General features: G+C 35.5%; 1 protein-coding gene across 5 annotated transcripts; it reads left to right on the top strand.

The window, feature by feature from the left end:
* The first annotated feature begins 2,121 nt into the window (after nt 1–2,121).
* LOC135216332 (uncharacterized) lies at nt 2,122–10,760 on the top strand. Of its 5 annotated transcripts, none has more exons than XM_064251548.1 (2): nt 2,122–2,255; nt 8,211–10,760. In XM_064251548.1, exon 2 carries the CDS (start codon nt 8,758–8,760, stop codon nt 9,640–9,642), a length of 885 nt encoding a protein of 294 aa, XP_064107618.1. In that variant the 5' UTR covers nt 2,122–2,255; nt 8,211–8,757; the 3' UTR covers nt 9,643–10,760. The 5 variants fall into 5 exon arrangements, with proteins under 5 accessions (XP_064107618.1, XP_064107612.1, XP_064107638.1 ...); XM_064251542.1 differs by having other exon boundaries at nt 2,128–2,259; XM_064251568.1 differs by lacking the exon at nt 2,122–2,255 and adding an exon at nt 2,424–2,828.
* The last annotated feature ends 1,080 nt before the right edge of the window (nt 10,761–11,840 follow it).

The following is an 11,840-nucleotide window of genomic DNA, read 5'->3' as shown; positions in this document are numbered from 1 at the left end:
AGTATTTTTCCGCAAATTTAAAAAAAAACTTTTTTGAGCCGACGTATGGTACGTCCATTCGGAAATCGGGGGAGATTTTGACTCGACGTTTAGTACGTCCATTCAGCGTTTAAGGGTTAATATCAATTTCACCTTCGCCACCATATATTCATGCATCACCAATAAAATTTCATACCCTAAACATCTCACATTCTCAACATTCAATATGACCTACAGGCTGCTCTAGGAGTAAGAGCCCGTGTCTGGCATAAGGCCAGCTTAATCTCAAACAACAACAACCACCACCAAGATTCAGTCCTCCAGCAACCATCGCTGTGACAATGCCCTGGCAGATCTGGGCGAAACGTCGTGTCAAGAGAGAGAGAGAGAGAGAGATAACTAAATATAATTCAAAATGACTCTACCGGATTTCACGATCCCCTTTTGGCAAGTTGCTTGCCAGTTTTAGCAACACAAAAATCTTTGATAAGGAAAATAGAGAAGACTCTATGCAAAATTAATGGAATTGATGCAGCAGTCCTATTTAATAAGACTTGGTATTTATGCAGTTACATATAATCATTGATACCTCGTATGTAACCTCATATAACAAAGTATAGAACATCAAGAGGGAATGAAAGTCAAACCTTTGCATTTTAAGTACAAATTTTGAGTGTATTCTTAAAAAATATTTGCAACTGGAAACTGCTGCCTATGTAATGTAATATGAATATGCCTACATACAGTATTTTGAAAAATACGTCATTGCCAAGATTATTCAAATACCTGTACCATTTTTTGATATGCATATGGCATTTTCGTTGTAATATCTAACTCTATAAAGCAGATAACTTGGAAACATTTAATGAACAGGTCTCATCTATCAAATTAAACTAGAAATAAAAAAGATGGCTGCTTGCTCCTTTTAGACATTGATATTAGATGCGAATCTTTTTACTGTAAATACTATGCACAGAAAATTAACCACTTGTTCAACTTAAAGCATTGTCTTCAGTGTTTCTAGAAGCATTATGTTCGTCAGTCCCGAATATCTGGACAACGAACTGCAGAACATTACAAAAGCAGGTAGGAAGTTGTTTTATGTAGGTAATCTTTTGGATGCGTGCTACAAAAAAGACATGAAAACTTTATATAAAAAAGTGACAAGAAGAAAGAATTCTATACCTGAGAAACCCTTTTGCTTGCCTTATTTTACTTACGCTGAATACATTTAGCCATTATTCAAAATAATAAGTTTAAATCTTTTCATGTAACAAACTTGTGAAAACATACTTATAAGAATTTGTCTTCACCAGAGCAGCAACTTTATTTGTAAAATCACATGAATTAAGTGTAAAAACAAATCAACATAACCGCTCATTTAGGACAGGCCAAAAGAAGATATTCTAGTTTTTACACCTTCGTGGAAAATCACATAGAAGTGATAGGCCCTGCAGTAATATAATAGCAAGAAGCAATAACATCTGCAGAAACCTCTTAAACTCTGCGTTAATAGGGCTAGCAAATGAAATTAATATTAAAGTCTAGGTCTGTATACTCTTGATCCAATTCTGCGGTAAATGTTCGAAGGGGATCTGAAAGACAAACTAATTTTTATTAAAAATTCTTGTTCATGTCCTTAGCCTCTCCTCGGTCAATCCTGTACATGAGTTAAACCGGGACAGTTGTTCTTCGTCTGTAGATCAATCTCAAAAACAATGATTTCTGCATGCATTAAGTGGTTTTTGTGAACTGATTTTTTTTTTTACGTGTTTTCTTTGTTATTTTTCAATGTACTCATTGTTTCACTTTCCTCGTGGTCATATATCCTATTCATATTTTACATTACAACTTAATAATCTGACATACAAGATCACAGATAGGCCTTCTTTTCTGAATAGGTGGCTACAGGAGATAATACCTTGAATTACAGCTCTCGGTGAATTAGCAAAGGAAAAGTTGCCAGCTCCTTTTTATGTATAATTTAAATTTCCTTCAAACTAATGCAAAAGGAAACGTGAGCAATATATCAGAGTTACAGTGTTGAATTATGTTATCAGAGTAGATTATGTAGTCAAGTATTCCTATCAAGATTAGTAGATTATATTGGCTTTCATATCTACGTAGTTTCTTTGCGGATGAGTACGAGCTTAATACGTACTAATGTATTTATTACAGACTGGCATATCTGCAGACTGCGGTAGCTACAGACCAATTTCTATTATCCCTGTGCTCCCAAAAGTTGGACAAAAACTTACTTTTAAGCCACTTTACAAGTAGGTATGTGGAATTCATAGTCAATATGCATATAGGAAGCAGTTAATTACCTACAATGCTCTATTAGATTTGACATGCCATTTACAAGAGAAACTTGATAAAGGTTTTGAGTGTAGTGTAATTCAAACAGATTTTAGTAAATCGTAAGGCCCTTATATATAAACTGCAGAATCTTGGAGTGGGTGGATACATTTTAGCATTACTACAAGATTTTCTTGCAGGTAGGTATCAGCGAGTTGCTGTTTATAGAATCCTTAAGAAACATGGACCATTTGTGTTTGGAGTTCCACATGCAGGGTAGTGTTCTTGGTCCATTGTTATTTTTAGTATGTACAATCGGTACGGAAGTTGGCGTGAAAAAAAAGATTGTTCAGTATACCGATGATGCAACATCTGTAAGTGTAGTAACGTCTCCACTTATGATAGATGAAGCTGCCCCCAGCATCAGTCAGGACATGGACCGGATCAGTGAATGGTGTAGTGGATGGGCTATGAGGCTAAACTCCAATAAGATGAAAGCACTATTGATCAGTAGATCTCGTAATGATTTTCCACCCCATCCTCCCCTTCAGGTATGGATTGGACACTACTAAATGAGTCTGAAGCTTTAACTATACTTGGTATAACTTTTGACTCACATCTTACTTTTGAGAAACATCAAATGAAAGTTTCAGCAAATTCCGCACGAAAGTTAGGTATTGTACGTAAGGCCTCGTGTATTTATAACAGTGATACAGTGCACCCAACCCCCTTTTTTGTAGGTAATTTGTCCTTTCTTTACTAAAATACTGTTCTCCGGTGTGGATGTCTGCTTCTGCCAGAGATTTGTCTCTTCTAGATAGAGTGGTTCGTGGCGGTAGGTTACCGTTTCCTAATATGAGCAGTTATGGCTAAGACCATTGACGGATGGTTTCTTATTTATCAGTTTTTCATAAGTTGTATTTTAACACAGAAATGACACTTTCACAATTCAACTCTGATTCTCTTTTCGTGGCGTGAGCGTCCAGATTTGCTGAACAGCATCGCCGCGATACAGAGAAGTTCCTCGCTGTCGACCTTCTCAGTTCCAGCGGTTCTGTTTTTCCTCGCCCCGTTGGACTGTGGACTGGTCTGTCAGAGGATGAGGTGCAATTGTCACCTTACTTAGAAGTTCAACCGAAGATTCAGTGCAAAAATTCAAACGAAGAATCAATGCATCACTACCCTATAGCAATTCTCAATTATTTTTTAATTTACTTACATATTTATCTATTTGTTTAATAATTTGTTCATTTTTTTCTTTTCTAATAGATGATATCTTCTTTCTGTTACCTCTTTCAAATGAATTCCATATTTTATGGAAGCTTGAATTTCAAGTCAATGGCCCCTGTGCGCTTGTCCTGTATGGGCAGGATACATCTTCTGAATATAATAATAATAATAATAATAATAATAATAATAATAATAATAATAATAATAATCAAGAGCATTTTAGCTTCAGACGAGTTAGACGAGCCGCCTATAGGAATAAGTGCTGTGACTCAGAAGAAATCTGGTCACAATTTACATGTACATTAAGTAAAAGATGGATAAAGTATCACCTTGCTAACGATGCATGGTTACTCTTGGTAAGTATGATTACAGTTCTTTATCTATCTATCGATCTATTTACACACAGACTATATATATATATATATATATATATATATATATATATATATATATATATAGTATATATATATATATATATATATATATATATATATATATATATATATATATATAAATGATATGTATGTAGATGTGTAAATATCATTTGCCACTAAAATAAAAATCGGCAACATTTCTGTGATAATTTTTTCTTTTTTTTTCTTTTTGACAAGATAAAACACAACGTTCACATCAGACATTTGAGAATTGGAAAGAATTGTAGTGAAACAGGAGTAAAACGTATGGAACATAGATAGGAGTAAAAATTATGCGAAAATATCTTGTTATGTTTTGCCATGCAACGTTTTTCAGGCAAATTCCGACGCTACGTTGACCCGGAATCATCCATCGAGTTGCCAACATCGAAATTTCGCTGTTAATTTCTTTCCGTCCTTTATGCACCAAACAATAACCTAGTATTATCGATAAACGTCTATCGAATCATCCGTTGATATCTCTTTACGATAAGTTGTCGTCTAGGGTTTCTGTTCGAAAGATAAAAAATACGTATATGAGTCGTAACTTGGGAGTAATAGAGTTGCCTATAAGCTCTATTTCGGACACTCGGCAGCAATAGGCACATTAATTAGAGATATGCTGCGCTTAGGACGAAATCTTGGTGCATACGATGTGATAGGCCCACCTGAGAATTTAATGGAACGCTCAGGTATAAAAATCAACTCACCCCTTCCCCCCCAACACACACACTAAAAAAAAGAAAAACACTGATATAGCCACAAACGGCACGTCGCTCCTTCATCGGTGTTCTGTACGTTTCTCGTTGCCAAGGGAGCGACAAGGCCAGAAGTTAAAGTAACCGTAAAAGTTAGTTTGCTGATTCTTCGAACTTGAAAGGCGCCATAGTTGTAGCACTGCATCTGTGATTTTGTGAAACCGTGATATCACGAATGTAGGTGCTGAAAAATATATACTCCAAGATCACAAAACATTATATTAATATTTGCAAGAAGGTAGGCCCTTCCTGTGATTGTTATTTTCGAGTTGCTAACATAAATATTGCTATTTGATAGAATGCACACACACACACACACACACACACACACACACACACACACACATATATATATATATATATATATATATATATATATATATATATATATATAGCGCATACACAATACACACGTAAACACAAACGTTCAGATACGAGTTGTAGGTGACCTCCAGGGAAGGGCAGGTGCTTTTGGTACATGAACATTCGTTGACTAAGTTTATGACCTAAACTTCGGTCCGAAATCAGTGCGGAAATCGAGGTCTGTATCAATCTGGAGATGAGTTAGTCTTTGAGCTACTTTTGAAAAAGCAACGGGACATCATCCGATGTAATGTGTACATTTCTGCTTGATATATATATATATATATATATATATATATATATATATATATATATATATATATATATATATATATATATATATGTGTGTGTGTGTGTGTGTGTGTGTGTGTGTGTGTGTATATATATATATATATATATATATATATATATATATATATATGTGTGTGTATATATATATATATATATATATATAGTATATATATATATATATATATATATATATATATATATATATATATATATATATATGTGTGTGTGTGTGTGTGTCTGTGTGTGTATGTGTGAATCGCAATATTATCGTTATCATTTCATCGTAGAAAAAAAGTAAGAGCATATTTAGAATCCTCATGAAACGTTCTAACAGAAAGATAATTTGTTGTTCCCCACAACAATATTAAAGAAGTTACCATGACCGAATACCCGGCAGAATATTCGGATCAAAACTGCCCCCTGCTAAAAACCATCCCGTAATATCGTCGTTATTTTTCGTCGTAAAGGAAAAGTAAGAGCATATTTGGAATCCTCGTGAAAAAGTCTATCTTTATAATGCTTTCTTTTTTCTCTAGGAATAGTAATAAAGAAGTAACCAAGGCCGGATATCCGACCGGACATACATACAGTCCAACCGTCACTTTATATATATATATATATATATATATATATATATATATATATATATTTATATATATATACTATATATATCATATTATATAATATATATATATATGATATAATAGTATATATATATTATATATATGTGTGTGTGTGTGTGTGTGTGTGTATTAAATGAAAATGTGCACAGGGTTTAATGAAGACAATGATCAGTGCATTGTCTTTTTCCCCAAAAGAATTCTTTTGTTGCTTATCTGATTATGTTACAGCACCTTTTTCAGCGCCCTCGAAAGAAATGTGTGACACTTACATTAATATTTTCCAGGGTGGATTGTTTCATTACACAGTGTACTATGGAAAAGTACTATGGAAATTCTCTATGCCAATTCAGGCGTCCAGGACTTTGTTTCCAAAGTAGTAGGATTCAAAAACATAATTTAACTGCTGAACGACATGTTTTTAAAGCGGGCTCGCTATCTAGGTTCTTTTGAGAAGTCTGGTCTATCTGGAGTTCACAGCGAAAACCTGTTACCAGTCATGGTGCAATACATAGTTCTCACATGACGTCACAGCATCCCGTCGTCATTTCCTAAGGACTCGCCATGTTCGTTGGCAAGCTGTGGGCAGCTGTGTAATGAGCGAATAGCATGTTAAATTGCAAAAATGATTGTTTCTCGTTGGGTAGATGAATGTACAATTCGTGGAGGGGGGCTCAGCAAAACATGGATTCTATACAGTACCTGATTGCTATTCGCTAGATATTTAGAGAAAGCAGCTCTGTGAAGCTATTTTGCACATCAGATGTATAAACAATAATTCACGATTCTTTCTGAGTACGAGGTTTATGGCTCATATTACATTGTACTACACTGCATATATTATGTCATTGACATTGAATGAATTATATTGATTTTTTTTCTATATGACATAACATAGTATATCGTATTTACCAACAACAAGACCTGATGATCTTGGTAAATTTGGGTGTTTATGAATGACACTTCCTCGCATGAAACTTAATACACTTCTTCAAGACTTGGCTCATCGTTCGATTCCAAACTTCAACATCAACTGCTTCCAGGATTTTTCTTGTATACAGTCATGTCCTTCATGTTAGAATTCGCAACATGATAGACTGGCCAACTCGTAAGGAACTAATGAAAACCATCCCCATGGAGTTTCGAAAAACAGCTGTCGTCAGTGACTGTTTCGAAATTCCAATTCAGTGACCAAAGAAATTAATGGCATGGGCACAGACTTGGTCAGCATACAAGTACTGCAATACAATAAAATTTTTGGCTCTAATCACACCCCAAGATTCTGTTTCTTTCTTGTCAAATGGATGGGGTGGTAGAGCCAGCGACAAACATCACAGAGAACTGTGAACTGCTGAGGAAAGTCACTGCTTGGAGACTTCGTCACCTCATTCTGGCTGACCGGATTTTGACATTTCAGACAATGTTCATTTCTACTGTGCGCAAATAATCATGCCCAGTTTTACAATGGGAAGGTTCCATCTGTCACCTATCAACATGAAATTACACTAAAAATTGCTCATGTTATCAGTCTGGTTCGGAACAATGACAGAAGATGAAGAACTTCCGGTTAACGACAAAATTGCTGCCGTGGCTTCTTCACTTTCTAATCTGCGTGAATCTCAGTATGCTCTAGAAATGAAATTGTATCACTGCTTCACAAATCAGGGACATAAATAACATACAACGAAGAATAACAGATTGTTAGCTTAAGTATAACTGAAAATTTCAGAATAAGACATACACATTACAAATTAAAAACAACTGTCTAATACAGCTTGCCAACAAACATGGCGTCGCCGAGGAGGTCACGTGACAGAAATTGGCCTGTGGGAACCATGTCTATCGTGCATGGGTGTTTTACTTTTTTCTGAGTTAGTTGCGTCTGAGAAGAAAAAAGCATTGAAGTATTAACCTGGGTGGGTTTAATATGTATACATGTAGATTGGTTCCTTTGGTTTTGGACAAGGCTAGTACAGTATGAAATGTCAGAGTAAATCAACTTGTAAGGTTAAACATGCCCTTAAGAACAATGCTCATGTTGTAAACCTAATGGTTCTTTTGTAGTGTCATACCAATATATGATAATATTGTCTCTATCAATATACAATGATATTGTCTCTAAAACTTTTAAAATCCACATCGTTTCAGCTATCAAATGAAAATTTTATTAATCTATGTCAAGGAGGGTAGGGGAAACAGCAACACCGAGTTCTAGCACGCGTAGCTAAGATATATTCTTCATTCCTTTATGTTCCCAGGTTCGTTTACCAAAAGGTCCAGCTTGTAAGACACCTGACGCCATCTTGAAGGTCAAATGGGACTTGGAAGAAGAAGTATTGCCAGTCTTCTTTGCTGCAGTCACGAGTGCCATAGTGGGCTTTATGAACGAGGTAGCAGTGGACTTGTTATTATGAGAGTGAATTAGTTGATCATACTTACTAAGGGAGTGAAGATGCGGACTTAATTTGCTGTGAGAATGAAGTAGTGATTTTAATATTTTGGGAAATTAAAGTACTGAACTTTTATTATTCTAAACAGGAAGTGAACTACTTATGTAAGGTTTAAATAGTACAGTAGATTCAGTTCATTGTGTGAGTGAGGAAAGGATATCATATTGGCAGGAGTCCCCTTATAGACTTCATTACCGAAGTGGTGAAATAATGGACTAGAAAGGAGTTACATTTGTAGCTGTGAGAGAGAAACAGTGGAATTTTCAATGCAAGATTGCAGTGCTAGAGTTCATTAATGTAAAATTTAAATTCTGTAATTTGTTATTTTATGGGCTAAGTTCACTGAAAAATTACTATGGGTAACTCTGATTCCCGCTGCAAAACTTGTAAGAATTGTCCTGACAGTCACACTGAGGCAAGTGAGGAGTGCACTTGCTCATGTCAAGTCAGGGTGACATGTACATGTAAATGCAACGTTGGCAATGGGCATGACATTGCCCAAAAAGTCTCTGCAATTGCAGGAGGCACCATTGCTGGTGCAGCAGGTATAGCAGTGACTGTGTTCACGGGTGGTATAGCCCTCCCTATAGTTGGAGGGATGGTGGCAGGAGCTGGGATGAGTTCACTCATCCATGGCTCTGTGAAGGCAGTTAAAAGAGAAAAGATATGTGGAAAAGACTTTGGAGTTGACGTTGGTGTTGGATTTGCTACCGGCGTTATAGGAGGTGGAGGGGTAGCTGCAACAGAAAGTCTGGCAAGTGTTGCAGTCTCAAATGTTGCCAAAGAAGCCTTCAAAAGAGGAGCCGTTAAACTCGGGGTTCGAACAGCAGGTGGAATAGTGTCTTCTGTAGCATCAAAAGCTGTGCATGAAGTCGGAGATTGTGTCAAAGGTAACAAAGAATGGAGTGAATATGGAAATGACCCTAAAACCTGGGGAAATGCTATTGCCTTTGGTGCTTTGGGAGGAGTTGGGGCTCATGCATCATCAAATATCTCTAAGTTAGGCTCAACAGCTCAAAATGCTACTACTCAAATAGTGAAAAGAAATGCTAATCAGTCAAAGCAAAGTTCCAATTCACTAGATATAAACTCTAGTCTTCGATCTACTGAAAAGCAGCAGGAGTACATGCGGGAACTCGCTAAAGCATCCTTGACCAAAAGCAAAATAATCTTAGACAAAGTTAATGAAGAAAATGAAGATTTGTATGAAGGAAATAGAAAACATCCTCACTGGCAATAATGCATTAATATTCAGAGAAATATAATTCCTGGGGCTGCATTTCTGGAGAGCAGATTCTCTTCAAAGTTTTCAGTAGTTGGAGAGGATGAAGGCAAAGAAACATATGTATGATGGAGAATGAAGCAAAAGAAAGACCCACTGTTTTGTGAAGCAAGGCTGTCAGTACAGAGTTAACCCAAAGAAAATCAGGTAAAAAAGTCACAGCAGAAAAAGTCACATTAATCTTTCCTAGATAGTGTTCCCCAAGAGTTTTAACCCGGTATTTATCCAAATATCCACCTTTGCAGGGTATTTAGTACAACCCCGTTGGTGATTTTTTTTCTTTTTTTTTTTTTTTTTTTTTTGTAGCTCGGTATGTATCCTCCTTCGCGGCGTGTTTAGCACAGGCCCGTTGGGGATTACCGTAAAAACATAAAAAAAAACTGTGAAGGTCCTAAAGATAATGACCCTCAAGAAACATTGTGAATTTTTCCCTGACTTTATTACCGGCCACTATAAATGAATGTTACTTTTCTCCTAGACAAAATTGTGACTTTTTTTTCCGGCCATTATTCATGATCCAAATTCTCAGTATTGCTTTGGTCATCCACTTATAGCGACCCTTTGACGTTAAATGGTAATTTAAGGTGTTCTTAAAAGCAGCAATCACCTACTGAATTCATTCCATAGAAGCCATATGCCTTTATGTCCCATTTTTAAAGATGTAATGATTTCAGACCAAGCAATTGATGAACAGTTCGCTTGATGGCTTTGTAGATTTTATTATCCTTTCACAGATACTGCTCAAATATTCATAAGAAAGCTTTTGTATTTGCTTTTTCTGGAACTTCTCTCGTATCACTATAGCTAAACGCCATTGCCATCAGATCGCGTGATTGCCAAAGCATCTGGTGAAGCTTGGCTATAACACAGGATTTTGCCTCATTCTGAGTAACGAAGATGATTAAAATTGAAGCCAGGAGGAATCAAAACAAGATTTCAAGGTAGTCTAGTCATCAAGGTTGTTAAGAATAAAGGTTTGGAATGATTTATATTGCTGGGGTTATTTCAGCATATACACTGTCACTGCTACTTGTTTATAACAAACCAGTGGTGGTGTAATAAAAATGTAAATGTTTTTTCTACAAATTTGAATTTCATTTTCCCTTTTATGTTGGCATATTGGAACTACAGAATGGGTCTTCATATAAACAGAGTAAAACGAAGACCTAATATGCACTTTCCTAAGATATATCCTTTATATTAGCATCAAGAAGTAGCAAATAAATCGGTCAGCTTGTTGTCCATGATACTGACAGAATGGAAGCTCAAGGAATGTCATAGAGTTACGCAATATTAATACAGACCTTAAGATGAGCACTAAATTGACAGAAGCAAGGAATAGTTCAGTTTGAAATTTTATGTACAAGTATCATAGTTCCTTATCTTTATGCTAGATTTTATTGCAAGGTGCAAATTAATGACATTTTTTTCTGTTGAAATTACCAGTCATCCTTGTTTATTATAATATTAGATATTCAAAATAAGGACCTACCCTAAGTGTTTCTAATTTTTCACTTTTGAGCCCTGAAGTAAAGTAATAATGCTCTAGTGTGTAGTATTTCCACTTATTTTAATTTCATTTTTGAGCACCTATACATTTTTCCCTTCCCTTTTCTTGGCTGTAAAGCTTTGCTGTTATTTTCTTAGAATCTTACAAAGATGGACATTTCAGTACAATTGTTCCCCCCTTTATTTTGAGAGCCTGTTATTGTGCTCTTGTGTCAATTCTTTTTTAGACAAGTGTTCAGACATTGACCTATGAATGTTCTAGTGTGCTCATAAGGAGTTTCAGCATAAATCTTGTAGTACACATATACAGTTTTTGTCTTAAACATAAAATGTACATATAGAACGTGAAATGATATATATTACAAGACAGGTAATCAGCTATTTTTATGTTAGAGTATTTTAATGATCTCATAAGATATGTTTCCATTAATTTCATATACATATACAATTTTAATATGATTTACATATTTTTTACATATGTAATTCCCTTAAATTATAAGTAATAGGGTATCCTGTTGATGCATAAAAGGAACCCATAAAAGCGCCAAAAATATGGAAAGTAAGTGCTCTATTTCAGAGTCTGCTGTCCCTCTCTTCAGGTATGTAATGAGTGAGAAAAGTTACAGAAAAGGCAGTATTTATACCAA

This window comes from Macrobrachium nipponense, chromosome 19 (assembly GCF_015104395.2).
Source record: "Macrobrachium nipponense isolate FS-2020 chromosome 19, ASM1510439v2, whole genome shotgun sequence".
Classification (NCBI taxonomy): domain Eukaryota; kingdom Metazoa; phylum Arthropoda; class Malacostraca; order Decapoda; family Palaemonidae; genus Macrobrachium; species Macrobrachium nipponense.
This window is presented reverse-complemented; position numbering and strand designations above follow the sequence as displayed.